The sequence below is a fragment of the Toxotes jaculatrix genome, chromosome 13 (assembly GCF_017976425.1).
Source record: "Toxotes jaculatrix isolate fToxJac2 chromosome 13, fToxJac2.pri, whole genome shotgun sequence".
NCBI classification, from domain to species: domain Eukaryota; kingdom Metazoa; phylum Chordata; class Actinopteri; family Toxotidae; genus Toxotes; species Toxotes jaculatrix.
Genome location: NC_054406.1, coordinates 20,968,076 through 20,992,264, shown reverse-complemented (window position 1 = coordinate 20,992,264; position 24,189 = coordinate 20,968,076). Strand labels below are relative to the sequence as shown.

General features: G+C 43.3%; 1 protein-coding gene across 2 annotated transcripts in view; it reads right to left on the bottom strand.

Moving 5' to 3' along the window:
• The window catches only part of nxph1 (neurexophilin 1), a 36,880-nt gene extending 16,115 nt beyond the window's left edge, over positions 1–20,765 (bottom strand). The window contains exon 1 of one of the 2 annotated variants that reach the window (XM_041053694.1): positions 20,708–20,765. In XM_041053694.1, coding sequence (XP_040909628.1) covers positions 20,708–20,765 — 58 coding nt within the window. The remainder of the gene's footprint in view (positions 1–20,707) is intronic. The other variant, XM_041053696.1, reaches the window with a different exon arrangement.
• Positions 20,766–24,189: the final 3,424 nt, after the last annotated feature.

Genomic DNA, 24,189 nt, shown 5'->3' with positions numbered 1-24,189 from the left:
TAATCTTACTAGTTACATGTCAATCTTCCTTAACCCTCCCCATTGTTTCTGAGCTGTTCTCTGTTTAGAGTGTACCTCCACAAAAATGCTACCAGGCAGTGGTAAAATAACCCTGGAAATGGGATGCCACTCTTGAACACATCAACAAAAGCCTGCAGCAGAATGCAAAACATTTTATAAGCACTCTATAATCTGTGTTTGGAGAGAGCAGGAAAAGGCTTAAACAGTCACTTTACTGAGCAAAGTACGGCGTTAGGACACTGATGCATTTCAGCCAAATGTACTGGCAGAAGACAGAGAGTCAAACATAGATAACAAACCACACATTTACTTCCAAATACGAGGGCTGGAACTACTACTTACACTCCTCAATATTCAACTTATCAGTGCATTTAGTGCATGATGGTCTTATTAGACGGGCAGTATCAGAGACTAAGAAAAGTTGGATTTAATATGAGCTGCTGTTGTGGTTTTAAAAATGAATTAGTAAATGTTTAGAAATAAATGTGTGGATTAAAAAAAAAATATTTTTGTAAAAGACACATAAAAACAAATGGTTAAGATATGAGAGCTGCAAAACAAATAAAACTGATAACTTTATCTCGATATGTGATCGGCATCGCTTTGTTTACTTTGAAAAACAAATTTCAAAAACACAGTCCTTCAACCGAAAAATCCTCAAACTGGTCAAACCTAAAAAGAGAACATTCTACAAAGCTCCACAGAGGATACGAGAAACAACATTCTGGTGCCAACAGAAAACTGTCTAGTGCTCACCTGTAACTACCAAATTATTTGGAGTGTGTCAGATAGTTTGTCATGCAAAGCAGGAAGTTGTGGAGAAAAAACCTTTTAGTTCATGTCCCTATTGAAGCTACATAAAATTCAGTAAGTAATAAGATTTTTAGCTACAGTCAGCTGGTCCATACTAAAATATCTTATGGAAAACTAATGGGCAGATTGCCATGAAGTTTTATACAGACACTCATGTTCCTCAGATGATGTATCCTGCTGACTTTGATGATCCTGTTCCTCTAGCATTCCTCTAGCTGACATTAAGCTGTGTATTCTGTAAGTAGTTGAACTATAATGGATCAATACATGAGAAGAACTTTGTCGTTCTAATTCACATAATATAAATTCCAAAAATCAGAATAAGTGGCTTGAGTTCCTGTGCTGATATTGTTCATACTTCATAAATAATCACTCTTAGGATATTTATGAGAAATAATGAAACACCATCAAGTTGTTCACTTCTGTCATCATGCACGAAGTATAAATTACTACAAAGGAATGAAGAATAATTATACTGAAAACTTAAGATAGAGAACAATTTCAAATAACTCCTCAGAAGTCATAAAATGAGACTATTCCAACAGGTTTTTTTCTTTTTTTTTTTTGGTTATAAAATCAAAGTGACAGCCAATAGATGGCCGGTCTCATCATTCTGTTCCAATTAAATTCTCGCCAGCTGCTTCCTATTCAAAGCATGTTGCCTAGCTGCACTTCTTAAACACACTCCTGTGACGGGAGTTCATTTTCATTCCAACGAAGCCGACCAAGTGCTCACCTGCATTTCAGAGCTGCAGCAGCTTCTGAGAGGGCAGGACGAGTGAAAATGAGGCCCGCCACACAACATCAATGTGGAATCTGGGTAAGCTCAGTTGTAAATGAACAGATTAGCCCTTATCGGCCTGACTGAAGCCCCCTGTGTGAGGGGAGGGGAGTGGGGACGGGGACGGGACGGGGGGGTTAGGCTAACACTATCTCCACTGCTCATTTTTGAACATCATAAGCCAGGTACGTTTAAGCTGTACTTCCTCTATTCCAGCTGCTAACAGGAAAATCAAAGGCCTGTGTCGCGTCTGAAGCCGGAGGGTGGAAGCTGCTAAGTGAACGCTGTGCTCGGGATTTCATGCCATGTCGGTCTTTCTCTCTCCGTCTCATCGAAGCAGAGCAGCACAGGAACGTGAGCTGTTATCCGTTACCTGGGGACTAATTGGCCCTTTAATTCCATATCAGATCGGCGCTCACTTCAGTGGCTCTGAATCGACTGAGTGGTCACGCAGCGTCATTGTATCAAAGCGCTCTGTCGAGGTACGGCATAGAGAAGACCTGTTAAAAAGTCACCCATCCTTTCCAGATGGACCCTGGTCTCCTCTCAGGTGTATCTGGGGGCAAGTACTGGTCACATCATCGTGGACGGGCTGTTACTGTGACAGTATGTCGAACAGGAAGAAACAGAAAAATAATCTTGTAATTCAGTTTTCAGGGTACCTAATTAAGGATCGGCGTGTTGGTTAAAGGGACCCTCTGACATGACAGTGGTATTGGAGGAAAGGAAACAGGATCAGTATCATTGTAATCCACCCTCTATGGACCATGAATATACATAATGATCTGCATCACAACCACATCAGTGCGTACTGAGATATCTTGGTCTAAACCAAAGTCCTCCTGGTACGATGAATAGACAGCCTCACTGACTGACTCACTAACATTACATCCTTTTGTTTGACTGTCAGCTGAGCAAAGAGGTGGATCAAGTCCATGCTACCTCCTCTGTAACCTTACATATTTGAAAATAAGCCAAAGTTCCCTTCAGGATCAGAATAAAACCCATTTGCAACACAGTCCAGGTTTCTGAACCCCCCCCACCTTGCCCACCCGCATTTTATAGAACTCTCGCTCCAAACACAAGCACTGATATTTGAACAAAAGGTGCAAAGGTTGACCTTGACTGTGTCAAGACCTTGCCTATTGTCCAGCAGCACGATGGGGCTTTTGTAGGAATAATGTCCATTTAAAATGCTCATTGTCCTCCCAGTGTGCCTTTCAGCCTGACGCTGTGTACCATTAATCACAGAGGACAGCAGCTGGCTGACATCCTCAGACTGATGGGAGAGGCACAGTTTAATCGTACAGAACAGAGAGGAAGAGAGCTGGACTGTGTATATTCATGGTGGTATGAATGAGTGTGAGTGTGTGTGTGTGTGTGGGGTGGGGGGGGGGGGGGGGGGGGGGGGGGGGGTGAATGGGGGTGTGCATGTGTACGGCAAACAGAAAACATTAAGGCCTGATATAGATTATTCCTCGGTGCCATTAAGCTCCATTGTTGTCCAAAAACTATTAAGCAGACATCAGCGAACCATTGCACTGGGTGACATGGTCCGTCATTACCATGAAAACACACAATGTTGTTTATTTGCACCATCCTACTGCCCCAAATACTCTAAATACACTAATGCACCAAATGTGGATTAATCCAGCAGTACAGGGATTGGACTCTATATAGTTGTCAAAATGCAACCCACAGCAGCATTGTGCATTTTCAGACTGCTGCCTAGTGTCTTCATACCCAAATTAACTTCAAACCTCACAGTAGCTCACAGGGAGCTGTTTCCAATGAGTGGTCACATGACCCTTTAGCTCCAATTGTTGTTGATTTACTGGAATGTGTAACACAGGGTCAGGAATGGAGTTGAATTGTGATTTTGGAGCAGTGGCCGAGTTGCCTGTTTGTATGGTTGTCTGATTACTGTAAACTGTCCAGAGAGCCATTAGTGCCCAAGGTTATTCATTTGGCCTTACAGTTGTGAAGCTGTTACTTATTTATTTTACTTACTTATTATTTTTTTGTAATGGCATTCCTATCACTATGTTTACAACCTGTCTGATTATCTACCTGCTCATGTTTCTTTCACTCTTCGAGTGTTGGCACCGCCTCTCCAGACCTCAGCAGTTAGCTTGGTGCAATGCTTGCATACGGAGAATCTCTCCCCATCTCTACCATCCATCCCATATGATATAAACGTTGTATCAGTGATGACAACAATGATGTTTGTAGAACTGAATTGAATTCAGTTTTCCATTAGCCAGCGAGGCTGCTGGTATTTGTTTCTTTCTCGTAGGAAATGGCTTTGACTCTCGTAGGAATGGTTTCTGTGGACAGTTTTGATCGGAAAAAAAAATACTGGACAGTTGGAAGCATCATGAGACCCACTGCACTGTGTCCAGTGATGCTGATTCTTTGACATGATAGAGCAGAAATTGTCTTACATTTGCAGAGAGTAGGCATAGTTACCCTGACCAAGACCTGTTCTCAGTTAAGTTAGTATAAAAAAATAAGTGACTCAGTATCAGTTGAGGAATTGTGCTTGTTTCTAAGCTAGAACAGCTGCACAGGTGTTCATCTTAAAAAAAAAAAAACAAATAAAACTCCCAAACGTCATTTCAGAAACTGAAAAATACGTGATGGCGAAGACCGTGTTTCATAGTTAAAGGTAGGTTCCAGGCCAACAGTCATAATTAATACAAATCATTATCAGCCACTATGTTCCCTGACCAAGGAAAGACTATATACTGTCAAGAGCACTGGCTCGAGCAGAAGCCGATTATTTATTTCACTTGGTAAATCCAGTGTAATGAACATTTCACCGCTCTAATTCAATCAGTACAAAGCAGAAATAGTGTTTTCATTCACAAATGAATTCCAAAGGTCTGTACTTAACAGGAATTATGCTTTCAGAGGAATTATGTCCTTTGAGGAATTATGCCCTTTGAAGAAATGCTTTCACTGTAAAACATCTATAGAAGTGTTTGATTTTATTTCATTGGCATCTTAACAGTGATAACAACACAACAAAGTGGAAACATTTGGAATTAATCTGTGAATAAAAACTATTTGTGTTGTAAAGAGAGAGTCAGAGCAGCATTGTGGTGAGCATAACGTGACCCTGTTGTCTTGATGGAATTAGTGGCTGAATTTATCAGGATGAGGGGAAAAACATGGAGGACGGCCTGAGAATTAGCAGCAAATTAAGACAGCAGCAGATCAAAAAAAAAACCAAAATACACTTCTTATTGAATTATACTTAAAAGGAAAAATAAAAAGGACCAACATGGGCTTGTTTAAAATTAAGAAAAGAAGAAAGAAAGAAAATGTGGTTCTGTCTTTTGTGCCACCATTTAAGAATTAACTGTGGTCATGCTTCCTGTTTTGGAAGTATGGCAGCGTGTGCTACGATACAAACCACACATTATGCACATCACATGCTTGTTTGTCCAACACAAAGCTGTACTCTCGATCAATAAGTCACTGATAGTGAGTGAGACGACGATACTAATCCATGCCCAAGCAGCTGTCTTTATTTGGCAGCAACTGTGATTTCTTTCTTTCACTTCTGAACTAAACCGTGGCGCATGGCGCCATCCACGCCTGATCCACGACTCATCCTGCTTGACGGCACACGCATATATACAGTCAGACCCCGACATCGCCTCTATTTTAGTCTGGCACAAAACCTTCTGATGTGATGCTGCGGAGTTAAACTGCTAGATTCTCCACAGTATTTCACAGTCATTTGAACAGCTGCGGTATTAGCTGTACGGGGGCTTTTCTCTCCTGGTTGACTGAGAGCTGCTCATACCCACCGAGGATTTACTCCAACTTTTTCTTTTTTAACTTTTTAAAAATGGGGTTGGGGGACGGGGGGGGTTAGAGATCCAATTCCATCACTGCACTCCCTGCTACGGGCCAGTGCTGGAGCTCAGCTGGTTTCTGTGTGTGTGTGTGTGTGTGTGTGGTGTGTGTTAGCTAAATAAACTGTGAGGGGGGGGGGGGGCACATGCATGTCTCAGACAGAGGCTGAATTTCAGTGCATGATTCATTAGACACAATCCTCTGGCTAATGATAAAAAATATTTCCTCGTGTAAAATATTCAGCCCGAACACACGAACGTTCCACTGGGGCAAAGGAATACATTAGTAAAAGAACCCGTGCTAATGTCTTAATAATGATAGGACATGATTTATGATTGACAGGTGCTTTTTTTTTCTTTTTTTTTTTTACGTCAGTGAGTAACAGCAGGCAGGCGAGCACAAGGGGCTTGTAAGAAATGATGCTCCAGCATCGAACACGGTGAGGCGATCCCTGCTTCCCTCTGACGAGCCGGCAAGCTGTGAAAGAAAGCTTTCGGCCTGTCAGTCATGGCGGGGATGACACGGCGAGCTCGGTATCTGGCTGCTCAGGAGCGGACGCACGCTATCAGTACAGTATTTCCCGTCCCATATCCTCTCCTCCCTGCTCTGCCGCAGCTTCAAGTCTGCATTTATGCTGACTGTAAGAAATCGGCAAGAGCAAACACATTCAATTAACTCCACAGAATTTTTTTTTTTTTTTTGGATGGCTTTACTGCCGGAGCCATTAACTGGAGACTTAGAGCCAAATAGTTTTTAAATTTTAGCTGAGTCGAAGATACAAGCTCTGGGTTTTATTGGGGACTGTGCAACTACAGGAGACGTTCTCCAGCAGCAATGCTGCACCCAGCTCTATTCAATGCTGGCCTCATTACTCAGAAAGTAATTTTACTACTTATTACTGTCTGGGAGCAGTAATTCATTGTACTTCTTTACACCGCTGCTTTACTGTTACACCTCTGAAAGTGGTGAGTGTATCTGTTCACATCATCGGAGATCAGGTTAAATCAGTTCCTTCCTATGGGAGGAAAATTTTCAGTCAGACTAATTCAGTTGTGTGTGTCGGGCTGCAGCATCTAATCATATAAATGCAGACATATTCTAATGGCATCACAGCCACTCAGGGAAATATCTGTAACCTCCTAATCTAAAGATTTGCATCTGTAACCGTCCCCCGTCACATCCTCCCACCAAATTCACGGCGGTCACACTGAAATCTCCCTCACAATCGCCATGGCGGAGCTTCGCTCTGCGTCCTGAGCAGCTAATGTTTTAAGTAATGGCTTGTGAGGCCTGACAGATCAGCCGCGCTCTTCCCCGAGCTGCGGGCCCTGACGCTCGGAGAGCCGAGCAAATCCATCAAAGCGACAGGATGAATTAGTGCCAAGACACCTCGCTACCTGTTAGGAGGAACTCCCATCAGCAGTAATTGATTTGATAAATGCTCGAGAGGGAAGCTCGCTCTGACAGAGAACCACACACACAGAATGAGAGAAAGTTTCACACTCTGTAAGGATTCTTCACAGTGACCACAAGGTTTCATATTGCAGAAGATTTTTTTTTTTCCAAAAATCTGTGACTCCCTGTTATTTTCTCACAGAAACACCTGCACGTGGATTATTCTGATTTTGAATTTTATAATGTTATATCTTAGTTATTAAAAATACTGTTGTTATTATACTTATTTACACAGTTTGCTTTCAGATTCTATGATGACTTTATTACTGTAGTTTTGGTGTCAGAATTGTATCACCTTTTCATATTACAGTCCACAACAACAACAACAACAAAGTAGCTACAGCCTGAAAATAGACAACGTAACTTACCACTATGAAGTAAATATTGATTGCTCGGTGTAGTGGCTATAAAATAACGACACCATCAGTGTTTAGACTGGTGCCCTACGCTTTCACTGTCGAATTCTGTCTGCAACCGGGTACGAAATCTGTTCAGAAAACGAAGGCTCCCTTTTACAGCACAAAGGAAAAGCGTCTGCCATTGAGGTAGTGAAAATGGTGGCGGGTGGAACAACCACAGTAACTGTAGAAACTCTACCCGTCAAAAGACGACAAGCTCCAAAGTTGGAGAAGGCAAAGACAGCGAGCGGGAGAGATATAGAAACCTCAATGGGGTTCAAAACCAGCATTCAGCTGGCATTTCTTATTTCTGCCAGGTCAGTCAGTGACAGAACCTCCTTACTCATTCATACAACTGGGTGTTTTACTGGAGAGCGATCCAGTCTTGGTGTGATAGTGACACCAACAGTAATACCACTTAGAAACGCCTGGAGGGTTGAAATGAAACTTTAATAAGTAAGGTAGCTGTTTACTAATGTTCAGTTTGTGCAAAGTTCAATTGTATTTCTGTCACTTTCCCTTCACTGTAATTACTGTAAGTTAATATGTTGTCGATGGACTGTGAGATTATGGACAATAGTACAGAATCAAATACAGCAGCATATATATATTTTAATCTGTAGGTTGGAGCTGAACACACAGAATATGAATACTTCAGTGTATTTGAATTTCTCATGAAACCAGAGCAGAGAATAAAGCTGGAACACTTTACTGCTTATGCCATGAAACGACATATTCCCTCTGAGCTTAACAGCCACATCTTTTTTTTTTTCTTTGTTATTGACATAAAGTGAGTCAGCAGCAGGCCAATGCTGCCTCAGTGTTCAAACACTGAGACACTTAATAAGCAGGTGGATGGAGCCACAGGACCGAAGTGACTGTATTTAGCTGAGGAGGGAGGCAGACATGAGGGAGATGACGGACAATACAATGTTACATATAGTGAAGCAACAGATCTGTGTCCAACATTAGAGATTTCTCTGTGTCCTTTATACAAAGGTAGATTCAGAATCATTTCAATATCTCTGGCTGCATTAGATCACTATGGGTGATGTTGCAAAGCACTGAGCAGGAGCAGGAGTAAGGTTGGAGGATTTCAAATCAAGTACCTTGATTTTTCTGGTAAATAATTCATTGCATATCATGATGCTGTATATCTACACTCAGCTGGCCGTTTATTAGGAACACGTTGCTAAAAAAAACTAATTGAGCTGTATTGTATTAAATGGGCTGGTGCTTCTATTATTTTGTCCACCCCATTTATATCAGTGGGGGCTGGCTAAATAATAGAAACCCCCTCTTTGCAGCAGCCAAAAAGATCATACAGTTTAATCAACACCTCTGTAAATGTGCTTCGATAAAAACTGAACATTGTAATCTTCATGAAGGAGGATTTACTGAAGGACCATCATATTAGACTGCATTATTTTTAGCTCGGAGTTCCTAATAAACTGAGTGTATATTATAACATAAAATAACATACTGTGACAGAGGATTTAATTCAGGGCCTGTTTTTTAATAGGTTTCCACCTTTTGTTCATCTGAACTCATTTAGTACGAGTCACATCCTGTTTTTGCTGAGTTCACATCAGGGGAAGTCCAGTCCACGGTCTGATCATTAAAGAGCAAATTACTCATTCTTTTTATTTAAATTCCACCATAACTGAGTGCAAAGAAGAAAAAAGCAGCCCACTAGTTATCTTTTTATGGTGCTTTCAGCCACATCTCATGGTCTTCATCAGCAAATCTGAGCTCAATTACTGTGGGATCTGTATCCATAAATGATGCTGCTGTATCATTTTTGTTCAATTTTGGGCAAAATTCCAATGAGAAAACACATAAATAAACTAAACAGGCTTAATGTTCACAGCCAGACAGACACATGACTTCAGCGTATGATGCTGACTGAACGTTAACTCACTTAGGAAAAGTAACCCCCTCTCCTTCCTGTCTGTCACGGTGTGTCTCCATCACCTGTGATACTCCCACCACCTGAATCACTGCCCTACAGGTCTGAGCTCCGTCTGTTTTAACAGAGACGGCTGACAGTAAACAGGGAAATGCATGTGAGCATGTTTACACTGTATATTTGAACAACGCCCCTGCACGGAATTCATTTTCTCCGACTGAGGAAGAAAAACATGAATTGATGGCATTGAAATGATAAGAACAAAAAAAAAAGGTAGAAAATGGCAAACAATAAGGAGGAGTACATCTGATTCTGCAGGAAGCAAGGGAGTGTTTGAAGTCGAGGGTCAGCTAGATAAGACGAGTTATTCGTGTGAATCTGAGGAGAGGGTGTGGAGAATAGAATGTCAGAGAGAGCGCGATAACCAGACAAGGAGAAAGAGAGAGGCGGTAAATGAGAACGAGAGATAAGGGAGGAATGGAAGGTCTCCTTCTCCTCGTCTTTCGCCACTGCACCACCTCTATGAAGGATGACTCTCATCCCGCTGACGCGTGATTGACAACTGTCAGATGCAGACACACACGCCCCTCGCGGCTGTTTTCTCTGCCCTCCACTGTGACTACAATACAGATGGAATTTGTAATTCTGAAAATCATCATGGCCGTGGTCTCCAGGGCTGCTGTAAGCGATGATGCCCTGTCTTTTACCCAATTGGGGAACTGATAAGGACCCTGACTGGTCTGTTCCATCATCAAGGCGGCCCTCAATCCAGATAGAAAGGTCTGTGCTGTGTAACGTATTGATTAGTGAACCAGGATGAGCTACTTTAAAGTGTGTTTGCAGTGAAATTAATTTATTCAATATAACAATGTTATAGTGCCCAGCAGTGCCCTTCCAGGGTCTGTATCCTGAAAGACATGAACCCATAACAGCAATTTAAATCAGCTACAGCCCACTTTAACCCAGTGGGCTGTAGCTGATTGACACATGACAACTTATGTCTAATAAATAAATAATATAATACACACATGACAACTTATGTCTATATCAATAATAGTAATTCTGCACTCATATAGTGGCACATTTAGCTGCTAAAAAGCCAGAGATGTTTCATGGGAGTTGGTGGGGACCAAACCAGAGCAAAAAGGAGAGCAACTGTTAGGCTTCTGGTGAACATGACTCCAAAAGAATGCTAATATTGTTTTGATTTCTTCCTCTCCTTTTACTAGGCATAGGAAGTGCATTGCTGACTCTCACCAGTTAAAAACAACAACGCATTTGGTCAAATGGAATAGATGTGCATATAGAGCAGGGAGGTGGGGCTCTAATCACAGTTGGTCACTGGAGACGTGTGTGGAGACGCATTTTAACGCTCCATAACGTCGCTCTGTAACCACCAGTGAACCCACCTGTGTTTTCGTGGTTCCATAAAGTGGCGACTCTTGAAAAATGATCAGCTGCTGTGGCACATTAATGCCAGCAGGGCCCCTGATGGACTTTTTATGCATATCAGTTGTTTTAGCTCATTAATCTCATAGTTATGAATCAGGACCTCCGTTATTTGGACCATGTAATGAAAAGATGTAGAAGTCAGTATGTTCCAGCTGTGATTTCATATCGATCATCCAGTCAACATTTCATATCTTCTGCTGCATATCTCATTTTGCTTGAGCTACAGGTTGTGAAAAGTTGATTTAGCTTACTTAATGTTAATGATTATGAATTCACTAACTTTCTGTAAAAATTCTGGTATTTCTGGCTTCTTGCTAAAACAACAGATTTTAAAGTGTTCTGATTCGATGAGTGGATCTGATCATAGATTTGGATTCAGAAAAACTTTATCGAACCCCCAAACCTAAGCTTTGTTGAACCAGCCATGAGCACTGACCTCCTGTTTTCCATTTTTCAGGCTAAAACAACAACACTTAAGAGATTACTGGTCTTAACTTTTATATTAGTATGTGCATCTAACGTCCTGGCTTCAGCCCTCGGCTGACCCTGTGCTCATCACAATAAATGAACTAAGAACTACTCTGTTTGTGGCCATTTGAATTAAAACTTGGTTTTACCAATCCACACTTTTCCTGCTCAGCACATCAACACATTTTTTCTCAGGGATCTGAGATGTTTCTTTCATGCTGACAGCCGCTGACGTTCACTGCTCTCCCTACCTTTGCTGCCATCTACGAGCAGGGAGTGAGAGAATGAGGCGGGAACAACACTGAGGTTGTCAGTTTGCTGTTAAACCTAACTGACTTTATCATTTGTTCCTCTTCAAAAAAAAACCATCTGTGTTGACAATTTGCAGCCTGCTTCTCCTCAGCTGCATTATATATCAGCTTGTTTGCTAGGAGTGACAGCGACAGCACAAACAGCCCGGCCTGACGAACATGTGGGTGTTGACGACAAATTGGAGTACTGTACTCATAAAGCAGCCCGAGCATAAAAGTCACTCACGTCCGCCTCCCTCCTCTTTCCCTCTCTCCTCTTCCTGCTCTGTTCTACATCTCCACTTTCCCTCACTTCATCTGGATTTGCACTAAAAAAAAAAAAAAAGTCAGAAAATGAACCACAGGTGACAGCGAGAGTTGCTGCTTTGAAGATGTAACGTCAGGATTTTGCTGTGCTCTGATATGGAGATTGGAGGAGAGCAGATGTAGCACATGGATAACCTCAGCGTTTAACAAACAACCCACTTTAGAGTAACTAGCTCCACCAGCTCGCAGGTCTTTTTCTTGCAGTTTTTTCTGATAAGTGCAGCCCTGAAGAGACTTCATTTCCATCACCCACTCCAAATAACTGTCATGTAATGTATGACTTTTTATGTGATATGTTGCGTGTGATAGGTCTGACATATTGGTAACAGTTAATGTGATGGGACCTTTTCAAGTTTCCTGTGTAAGATCAACACATATAAATGACTGTTCCATAGCCACCTGTTAATGATTGTAACCATGACGACAAAGGTCCGCAGAGTTGAAGGAAGTACTTATTTTAACCCAAATCATGATCAACTGACCAAGCAGTGTTTGTGCCTAAAACCCTGACTCTGTGTTATTGTTACCACAATGGCAAAGTACGCTTGTACACTCTGTGGTTCACTATGGGTCATATCTGAGGGTAGCAACAGTCGATCTGTGTGGTTATTTAGGTTGGAAAGCTTCGTGGATGACCAGTATGTTAAAGTTTAGAGGCCTGTTTTGCCCTGGATTCATATACAGTTGGATTAGCTCCTGTCAGGAGCAAACGTGGATGTAGCATGATGTTCCTGAGCCTCAAAACCTCTTAGGGAGAAGGTCAGGGTGGATGTGTGGTCAAGAAAGACTGTGTTTGCATCCAGTTTCAGCAATTTTTTTAAACCTAGACCACAATCTTTACTTAACCTTAACCAAGTCATTTTTGTGCCTGAACCAAGTCTTAACCACAGAGGTGGTGGATCAGGATAAAAGGAGGAAAGACATATAGGAAGTGTTGTGCTCAGGGATTTGATTCTTTCTAGTGGTGGAAAGCTACTGAAACAGCACTCTGATACTAAAACTCTCCAGTGAGAATGAGACAAGTCTTTAACTGCTCTTTAGACAGGGAGAGCTTGTGTCCATTGCAGGTTTTACACTGTTGAGTAAAATCCTTCCTCCTTCCTCTGTAATGACTTCTCTGCTTCAGAAATAGTTTAATACTGTGGACCAATATATGGGCTTAAACCCAGTCTTTTTTATTTTTTGGAGAGCTCACTCATCGACTTTTTTTTTTTTTTTTTTTTTGTAATAAGTCATCCATACATGTGGAGCAGGGCGACAGCGCCCGCATGGCCAGTCACTGTAACGTAACAGGATGGAAAGATCTAAAGGAGAAGATAACGGACATGGCTGGTAATTCCCGTCAGTGAGCGCCGTGACCGCTGGACTGTGCAGCAGACACGAGCTCCGACGGGAGATCCATCACCGCCGACGCAACCGAAGGAAGCATCGCTGCGCTCACCCCCACCTCCTCTTCCTCCCCATTTCCACTATTTTCACCTCCTCCTCGTCCTCCTCCTCTTCCTCCTGCCTCCCCCGAGGAGAGCAGACTCTTCCCAGCCTGCTCTGTTTCACTAGTCAGTCAAGCCCATCATAAGGTTAGAAAGCGAGGCAATCCATCACTATACAGCTCCAAATCCACTGCCTGCACCACCTTTGTATCCGGCCGGTATCAGAGTGCAGACGGTGCCGGTGATAGACCACGGTTAATGACTAAACTCAGCCTGAGCAGCTGGAACTGAAACACTCACTTAGCTCCTCAGAGTTTGGATATTTTGAGACTTGGTCCTGCACTGTCCTCAGCCTCCGTCTCAAGCTTTTGAGACAAAAATTGTCTTAAAATCTGAAAATTCCAGTGAAATGATTGTTTATGTTATCCTGAAATAAAACCAAGTAACAGAAATACCTGCCATAAAAACAAAATGTAAGACTTATTAAATAGTGTTTTGTACAAATCAATTTGCCATTTTTAGCAGAATTTAATTCATAAATCACATTAAAAGTTCCATAACCATAGAAACTGTTTTCAGAAGGTAGCACACAGTGAATGATTATTAGGAATTTCCCTTAATCTGTGTTAATCACACACTTGAAATTTGATAAAGCTTCTTAAATCACTGATGTTCAGTGATTCTATTTTAAAACGACTTCAGTATTTCTCTATCATTTTTAATGGCTTTAATCATCTTTGTATGCAAATGGTGATCAGTGATGAAGACTAATAGGAGAAGATTTGTCTTTATCTAGTCGTGTGCTTGTTACACTGCCACACGGTGGACAACTGTTTGATATACAGCCACAGAGCATTACAGTCGTGAGGATAACACTCAGTGTCCTCTGTGTGTAAGGTGCCAGAGAATCCTGCATCCAATCACCATCACTTCATATTTAATGTGATGTGTTTTCTCTGGGTCTTGGCCGTGGGTTGGGGGGGGGCGGGGTAGTGGTAGCGTTAACCTTTGTGTGCATTAGATTTTTGGCAAACATTTATATTTTCTGAAAACAGTAGTGACAGAGTCGGTGTCAGACTCGTAACCTCATGGTTTCATCATGTTAAAAAAAAGAAGAAGCTCCCTTCGTTTGCATCTGGCTGTGTACGTAACTTGCCTGCAACGCTTGGCTTCGCAGTCTGATAAAGGTAAAAAAAAAAAAAGCCAACAAAATATATGCCATGTATGTGAGAGGCAGCACAGGTGTTAGCGGGCCTTTCCAAATTAGTGGGAGAGAAAAAAAGGGGGGGTGGGGGGGGCGGTGTTACACAGGACTGCGAAGCTGTAAGGAGGAGCTGCCAAAATGCCGCAGACAGTAGAGTGTGAGAAAAGCTGTGGAGAAGATTTTATGGAGGAAGTGGTGAGGGCGAGCCAGATTCTGATCAGACCAAATGTGGACTCAATGGCCAGTGAAGCCGTCGCTGTTACACACACTTACGCACACATTAGCTAATAATACTGATCATTTAGACTGTGCAGCTCATACTTCACCCAACAGGATAAATCATGAAAGTTCAGTATGTTACTGACTCATCTGTTATATCTCTAATAATAAATAAAAACCCTTCCAACACACAGAGCATTACATGTTCACCAGCTTGTGAAGTGTGTGCTGCTTGGTGCAGGTAGTGCTGTTTGTTTTTTTTTTTCTTACAGTTTTCAGTGTTGTGGCTGCAGATGAGAGTAACGAGAGCCGACCAAACAGTAAAGCTTCAGGCCGTAAAAACCAAAACCATGAGCTGAAAAAAATCCGACTGAGCGGCATTCAAAACGGTTTCTGAATCATTCTAGTGCGAGCGCGGACGTCAGCGTGAGTTTTGGAGGGGTCTGCTCCATCACTTCAGCTGTGACGAGCCAAGCACGAAGGCAGACTCTGGAGTCGCAGGAGCACCTGGAGATGTAAAGCAGGGCCGAGCGGGTTATCTAGCTGCTTCCTGCCTTCAGAGGCATTTCTCTCTCTGGGCTACTTCAAAGTGCTTCTATCAAGGTGCCACACTCTTCGCCATAAAAGGATTCCTCTATGAGGAGAGAGAGAGAGAGAGAGAGAGAGAGAGAGAGTGAGTCGAGGAGTGTGAGGCCTCCCTCAGGATCAAACCCGGGGTTTGCGAACAGGGGGGCTTGATTTTCTGAGAACAACGCCCTTCAATGATCAGCTTTGACCTCTGAACTGTGAACGCAATTGAAAATCTGGAGCAGCGTTGGAGGAGAGAATGGAGGCTGTGGTCATTAATCACGCCTACCGCCTCAAACATACCATCCACACACACACACACACAGATGACATTCAGGCCTGAGTTGGCCTGGGTGGTTATTCTGGGAATATTTAAGGGAGATTCCTCTCCAATTTAACACCATCAAAGATCCAAATCCGAGGATGATTCCCCTCATTCACCCCCCCCCCCCCCCCCCCCCCCCCCCCCCCCCCCCCCCCCACCCCTCTGGGCTCCACACACCACAGTCGGTGCTATTATCATTGACTTTATGGCCAAACACCAAGGTCAAGTGTTGTTTTGGCTGTTTGTGGGAGCGTGCCGCTGCCTGGGGAGGCTGAGCTCAGATCAGACGGCCCAGGACTCACAGGCAGGTTCACAGAGGTCACAGTTCACACAGTATAAAGCTCCACAACAAGACTAAGTCACCTTGACGTGTCAGTTTCAAAGTCGTGCAGCTTCAGTCTGCCTGCCGAGATGCACAGCGGCACACTGATTGGGGGGTCAAAGGTCAGCGCCGCACAAGCAACCTCATTTTCAATTATAGTCAGATTTCACACATGGTCCATATTTTTTCAGATGCTTTTTTTTTTTTTTTTTTTTGTGGCTTCACTGTGTTAAATCTTCATTTTAGTGTCAGAGTTTTGACTGGATGTTATACAAGAAGTATTTTCTTTTCCAACAAACAAAACATTACACTGAAACAATGAAGCAAGTACTAAGACTGGAACAATTAGTTTGATTCAAAATCAATTAGTATTTCTGCAGAAAAACAAAAAAAAAACACAAAACAAAAAAAAAAAAAAAAAATATATATATATATATATATATATACACATACACACACACACAGAGCTGAACACAGTAAAAAGAAGTCAGTGCTCTTCTTTTCTTGTTGTCTTACAAAAAGAACGTCAGTTGTTTGTATCTTCTCTAATCACTTGAGATGAATAAACCTGATCTAATCTTCATTTTGCTCTGGATGATCTGGGTCATCCTCCAGAACCTGTGAGACTTGTGGAATACTCTCAAAAACTCCTAAATCCCCTTCACGGATCCCTAGAATCCCTTCAGGAACTCATAGCACCACCTGAATGGCCCCTAAAACACAGTGGACGTCACTTGAAACCTGCTAAAGACCTCTGAAACCTCTTCGAAACCACCTGAAACCTCCTTAAGAACAAGACAAACCCCTTCGAGCAATGTTGGCACCTCCTCGTGGATGTCTAAAGAACCCGCTGATGCCCCCCCCTGGAGCCCCTCAAGCGTCCTGGATCTCAGCTTTTACGATCCCCCTTCCCCACTTGTCACGGCCTGGAGAGGCAGCAGCAGCTCACCGAAAGCTGGTGAGCGTAAAAGAGAGCTGGGTAACTGGGCTGAGCTGAGGCCACTCGGAGGGCGGCGGTGGGGGAATTGCAGTGTTGTTCTCCAAGACTGAACTCTCAGCCCTTTTGTACTCGGCTCTCTCCGGCAGCCGGGCTTGAATAGCTCTGAAGTGACACCTCCATGCTGCTTTAAAAGCTAAGTAGCACAAAGGTTGAACAAGGAACTGAGAGAAATATTCACTTAGTCGACATTTGGGCTGAACAAAAAAAAAAAAACATAACACTCCACGCTCTCCATGGCTCCTACTTGATGGCCACACAATGAACTTGTCCTTGCACTTGTGTGTGCGTGTCTGTGTGTGTGTGTTCAGTCACACAGCATGTGGGCATTTGCGCGCATGCCTTTGCTATGTAATTGAATTAATACTGGCCCGCTCTTGATTTCAGCTTCAAACAGCTCATTGAAAACATATTGCTTGTTTATTATTATGAGCTAATTTAGAGGTCTGTGGACTGAAGAGGGGGTTGGGGGGGTGGTTGGGGGGGGTGGTGGGGGGGGATTGGGGGTCGGAGGGTGGATGGGAGGGGAGGGGTGGGGGGTTCACACTGTGTGAACTGTGCTGTAGTGATCTCAGTGGGACTTTGCTTCCTCCCCACTGTGCCGACTGCTTGACACTGCAGGCCCCATTTGAGCTGTTTGATAATAACACTTTAATGTGACTGCTATGACTGCTGCCAGTGGGACCACTGTATCTGTTTCTCTCAGGGGAGAGAGGAGGGGAGAAAGGAGCTGGGGGTGGTGGTGGTGGTGGGGGTGGTGGGAGCCAGCAACCAGAGAGACCTCACTGCCTGATTTCACAAAAAGCTGCACCAAGGCCCAGGCGAGAAGGACGCCTGCCAGTTTAATAAAAAAAAAAAAATGCTGTCAACAATGTCAACAAGGCTCAAATCCTGAAATCCCTCCTGTAGACTGAGTTTATATCTGTGACTATAGGACAAAGCCCAGACTGATGGCATGAAATCTAATGATCCCTCTACAGAAAAAGAGTCGTTACAGCAGCAAATAATAATATAACAAGGGAGGAAAATGAATAGAAAGAAATCATGTTAGAGCAGATAAGGAGGATGAGAACAGTGTTCATCGGTGGTACCGGCGTATGTAGCTCACACAATATGGATAAATAACAAATATTACAAAAAAAATTAAAGTATAATATTTTAAATAACAGCAATATTTCTGCTAATAAAATAGATTTTTCAGTTAAAAAATAAAAAGTCCAGATCAAAAAGCTGTTTTGAATTTCAGAGCTGAAATCTCTGCTTTCAATGAGATTCCTGAAAACCGTTATTCTGTATAGATACCTGTTATTATGTGTTATCAAATACTTCATATTTTGTTTATATAGTTAAATCTGGAAGAATCACATTTAACAGCAACCGGTGGAAATGAAAATGAAATGAAAGCGATTGTTAAATGCAGTTTGATTACAGGCTACAGTTTTATGAGGATGTGTAATGGATAACACAGGAAGCCGAAATGAACACCTTTAACATTTTATCCACAGAAGCTGCTCTGCGTTACATGCACACAAGCTCCATTAAAATACTGTATGAACACAAAACCATGATCCTCCGAAGCGGAATTCTGCGGTGCCGGAATAATAAGAGGTGTGTTAATTAAATAGTGGACCCACAGGTAATGGTTTCCGCTCTGTCTGAGGTACTGTAACAGTCTACCTGGGCTGTGCTGTTATCGGGTGGGGGGGTCAGAGCGCGGCTCTCAGACAAGAGGCTTAAGCAGAGACCGGAGCCTTTAACACGAAATAAAACCATCAAAGTTCAGCTCTAATCCCCGCTGCTGTGGATAAGGCTGATTGTTAACGGGCTGCACAATAAGCTCGGTTTACTCTGGGCGGGATGGCATTGTGCGTGTTTTTTTTTTTTTTTTTTTCCCCAGCTACACAATTCAACACGGCGAGCAGGATTTATTTGTAAAGCCGCGTAGATTTTTTTTTTAAAGCGCAGTATTTAAAAAAAAACAAAAAAACAGACATACACCTCGACAGGAGGAATTTTACAGTGAATTCATGTTTGGGTTTGATGTCTACAAATGACACCAAGCTTCAGAATTTAATTCGTCAAGGGGAAAATGTTTCAGGAGGAAGAAGAGAGGCCAAAAATTTGGACTTTCACAGGGGAAAAAAATGAAGTGGTGTCAAAAAGAGATATAACAATATAACTCCGTCTTTAAGCGTTAGTTTTCAATTTCAAAACTCCCATTTAAAATATACTATTTTATTTAAAATAATAATAATCTTATGACTGGGCCTGTTACTATTTCCCGCTATGGCTCCATTAAGTATGTTGGTTCTTTGTATATTTAAAGGAGAGAAAAAATAGTGGGTTTAAATACTTTCAGCACCTTGGACAGCTCCACATCCTCCGGCTGTGTGTGTGTTTTTTTACTTTGCGTGTTAGAAGACACACACATTTACACACTGAAACTACAGTATAGACACAAAAAGGTTTATAATGTGGGTGGTTACATTAAGGTAACTGCACCGGGTGTTAAAGTGTCGGTGTGTGTTAAACATCGGATACAGTTTGAACTGGGATTTCTGTTCATCCGTCATGTAAACCCCATTTTAAAGGGATGTACACCTGTTGGCAGTGGGCTGAAGTCCAACCAGCTCAGATTTCTAGCAGTTAGGAAAAAGACGATCAGAATATCGTACACCTCTGAATATTAAGATTCAAATAAAGCAAAGAAGCGTATTAATGACTCTCTGAGGTGTTTGTTTCATTAGAGAAAAAGCAGGATATGGACGCTCTGAGTCTCAGGCCTGTGTTTCCATGTAATCTGACGATCTGAAAAAGTGGAATGAAAATTTAAAAAGCTGAAGAGAACTGATTTCTTTTTTTTTCTTTCCTTCTCTTCTACCTGTTTACGAGCTCGTAAAGAAACTCTGCCTTTTCCCTGTGTTAAAATAATGTGGGAGTGGGAGTAAAATCACGCGTGGTAAAGCCTTTGTGACTCTGTGTCTCAGTTTAAGAACTACATTCATCCTGAGCTGTGTGTTCACACATATATATTTTCACATGTTAAACCAGGAAGGTTCTGAACTTCATCCGGGAATGAAGGTTTAATTTACTCGTGGATTTTTCTGTGTGACTGATTTTAAACTCAACTACACTGAGAGAAAAACAAACAACAACACACATTTATCATAACTGTTATTTCTTTTACACCACCTGTCTGGTTAGACAGCCACAGACAGGGCTCGGACTGGGCTCTGTCACTGGGTCTCTGTCTAACCCGCTGAGGAGTGTGTGCTCTGACAGACAGTCCAGGCTGTCTGACTGTAGACGGGGAGTTTTGGTTTGTTAGGGCGCCCCCGTGAGACCATTTCACTGCATGTACCCGTTAGGTATCGTTGTTTTATGCACTTGATTTCTTTTGAATTCAAACAACAAGCTATAAATATATAAATATATTTAAAAAATGTTTTTTTATCCATGTCACAGCAAACACTGTGGCTCATCCCCCGTGTGTAAAAGCATGATTTCCTCTGTAATATTGAGTAAGTGCCTTTTTACGCACAGCGCTATTGCGCACAGGACAAAGCACACCTGGTGCAAGTTTCACTGTTAAACTAATTAAAAATAAATAAATAAATAAATGTGTGGATGAAGTTTGAATGCTTCCTTTACACACTTGACACTTTGTCCACTGTGCCTTCCAGGTGAAATAACCCAAAAGAGCCGCGGGTGTGTGAGTGAGTCTGGAGGAATGCGGACCGGGTGAAGTCCTCTCACTGTGAGTAAACACTAAACACTCATGGCTTTCAGACTCTCTGTCAGAGCAGCGTGAGGTGGAGGAAAGTTGAGCCAGAAACACACAGACTGAGCGGGAGAATCAAACTCACCAGGCAGAGCACAGGCGTCAGGAGGAACACGGCGCACCAGCACGTCACCTGCATCCTTCCCGGAACTCAAACTTCCACTTATTTCCCTCGGCTGGTAGTTGCGGCTTTGCGGACCATAAATCCACCTGGTATCTACCTCACAGCGCGGCCGAGCCCCTCTGCAGCCCAGGCAAAAAGGACTCGATGCACCCCATGACCGCAGAACAAAGCTGAGAGTTGGAGACAGGGGGAGGGGAAGGGGGGTAGGTGGGTGGGTGAGGGTGGAGGGGAGGGGGGGGGAGGGGGGGGGGGGTACAGGACGGAGGAGCCGGTGAGGCTACTGCTGCTGCTGCTGGTGCTGCTGCCGCCGCCGCTGCTGTTGCTGCTGCTGCTCCTCCGGGTGAGGGGTGGGGTGGGGGGTGGTGTTAGGGGGCGTGGGGTGAGGGTAGGGTGGGGTGGGGTGGGGGGGGGACAACAAACAGCGGTTACTTGAGAGTTAATCCAGGTAGAGAGAAGAGCGGGGTCATAGCTGTGAGGAGGTTCAGGTCCTGGCTGTCTGAAAGCTGGTGCGCGCAGCGGTCGGAGCGCTCCGATGTGAAGGGAACGGCGGGGCTTTCTGCTTTATACCGCGCGCCCACTACACGAGCTGCTGGGAGACTCTCGCTCTAGGGGGGGGAGGGACAAGATGCGGGAGGGGGGAGAGAGGAAAAAAAAAAAAGGCAGGAAAAGACGAATAAACGAGAGGAGATTGGTGGAAGATGCAGAAAGCAAATTTCCCTCTCTCTCTCTCTCTCTCTCTCTCTCTCTCTCTCTCTCTCTCTCTCTCTCTCTTCCTCCCCCTCTTTTTTTTCTTAAACAGACCCTCTTGGAGAAAATAAAAAAAAGAAAAGCGTTTCACCTTGGCTGCTGGTTTGTGCCGTTGATGTAGATGAATGAGCTGACATTCAGAACTCCACTGCCAATAACTCCAGGTACCACCCGCCCCCCCCCCCCCCCCCCACGTCCCCCCTCCCGACTCCGCTCAGCCCCGAACGAGAAACAAACCTGAACCAATACAGCACCACAGCCTTTCATTCACTGTCCCAGTCTGCGGGATTACTGCTCATACCACTGCTGCTAATGACAGCCCCAACTTTCGCTCAGCATCCAACCGTGCGTCATGCGTTTTCACGCCAAACATGCCAACACTGTGTGCAGAGACGGATCTCGGGTTTTTATGACACTGCACAAAAAAAAAAAAAAAAAAAAAGGAAAACACCTGTGCAGTAGAATATTTCAAGCTCTTTATATTAGAAACTAACTTCACTGAATTTTCTTAAAGTGAGTGTCAGTGTCTTGATATGATAAAACAAGAGACTAGAGTACAGAAAAATACCACCAGATTTTCAGATGTAATAAAAAAGAAAAACCAGCTAAGTTCATTTGTACTGGGAACAGGTTGAAAGTTTATGAAGTTATAAACATGATCAAATCCAGTTAAATACATTTTGATGGGTGGTATTTATTCTGCTGTATCCATTCGGTGATGGCGCACGCTTACACAAGGGATTCACAGGACTACACACATGCACACACACACTGGACAAAACTGGGAAGACAAGACCTGGATCGTGTGAACATACATGTCATCTGTGCAGAAGAGAAGAGGCTGAGTCTTCTTTTGTTTCTGTGATAGAGAAATTCAAAGCACATGTCCTGGGACATTGTTAGCGTTACTGCTTGGAAGCGGATTTTTTCATGTGTTTTCAGAGATTTAAAGGAGGAGTAAGGGATTCTGGTCAACGACCGTGTATATTTGAGCCCAACAGCCAAATAAATATGCTCGTGGCCAAAGCAGTGACACTACCACCTGTGCCAGCTGACCAAAGGAGAGATACAGCGGAATCCAGATCATCTGCTGCCTGAGGGTAATTTAGCATCAATGAGAGGAAGCAGCTTTTTTTGGGGGGGGTTTGTGACAATAAGTCTGTCAATATTTAAACAGGTGTTGAAACCAAATACTTCTCTAAGCCAAAGTCTAATGTATCGATAACATTATTGCTAACAACTTCAACATTAACAGTAACTTATACTCCACCAGTGATACACAGACTTCCCTCTTCTTGTTAGTTTCCATGTTAGTTAAGTTGCACCAGTGAAACGTTCACAGACAAATTTATTTTCCCTCACATCCACTTACAGTGAGCACAGCGTTATTAAACGGTTGTCATGGTTCTCTTCAGACACGTGGTTCAGGTCTGGGAAGAGATCCTGGTCTGGTCTGGTTGTTGCCTGAACCTGAGCACAGATGGGGACTGTGGATGCAAGACTCACTACATCCAGATCAGACTCCCACAAACCGGCCTGTGTGTCCACACCAGATTACTGCCCTGGGTTTTGCTGTATGTTAATTAGTTTGTGATTTTTTAAAATTAAATACATGCTTCATGTAATCATGATGCTGAACACACATTAGAGGTATTAAAGCTAGATTTTGACACAGGGCCCCTCTATAAGACACGGCCCCATGGTTGGATTAGCCATGATAAGGTCCTTATCATTTCATTTTTTAAAAGGTGCTTTAGCCAAACAAAAGTCTAATAAATCAAATGACCACACACTAATTACCACAAAGGCCCCTGAGACTTTGGAGCCCCTGGACCGTTGCCTGGTTTACTGTTTCCCTGGTTTGTAATCCAGTCCTGTTTGCACAGTGTGGTCACGTCACATCTTTGGTCACATTTATTGGTTTATTTGATGGGACCTGAGCTGGTTCCATTTACTGATGAAGACTCTGAGATGTGGTCGAAAGCTCTGAAAATGTTCGCGAGTGGACCTTTGAGTTGAGGCTGTTTTGTCCCACATGATGGAGCTGTAACATCGTAGAGTAACATTTCACATCCAAAGGTGAAATAGAATTTTAAAACCAGTTACCAGTTTTAATATTGTGGCTGATCGGTGTGTGTGTGTGTCTGTGTGTGTGTGTGTGTGTGTGTGTGTGTGTGTGTGTGTGCGCTCTCCACGCCTGCAGAGACAGGACAAGACTGAAGCCTGCTCAGATGCTGAGTGTGTGTTTCTGGGTTGGAGCCAGATAGGATTCTTTTTGTCGGGGAACAGAGGGGGCAGGGAGGTGAGCAGAAAAGAAAAGACGAGAGGGGGGGCTGTGCTTTAATAAATCCCCAGCAGCCTCATTGCTACAACATTGCAGTGTTCTGGCATTGTCGCCATAACTCAGCCAGCGGGGCTGATGGGATCCTGCTCTGAATGGCCCAGATAGCCTTCACAGGCCCAGCATGGCATGCAGTGGCAGGGCAAGGTGGAGATAAATTACAGGGGGTCGGCCGACTTCCTTTGTGGCTGTAATGAAACACAGTCTGGTCTATGGTAAGCTAAAGAGGCCATAATTCAGGATTAGCTCAACATTCCTCCTCCTTTTTTCTTCTTCTTCTTCTTCTTCTTTTTGAGATTCCAGTGGGGCCCGTTTGCAGAAGTTGAACTGGTCTGTGCTGCAGGTTTGTCT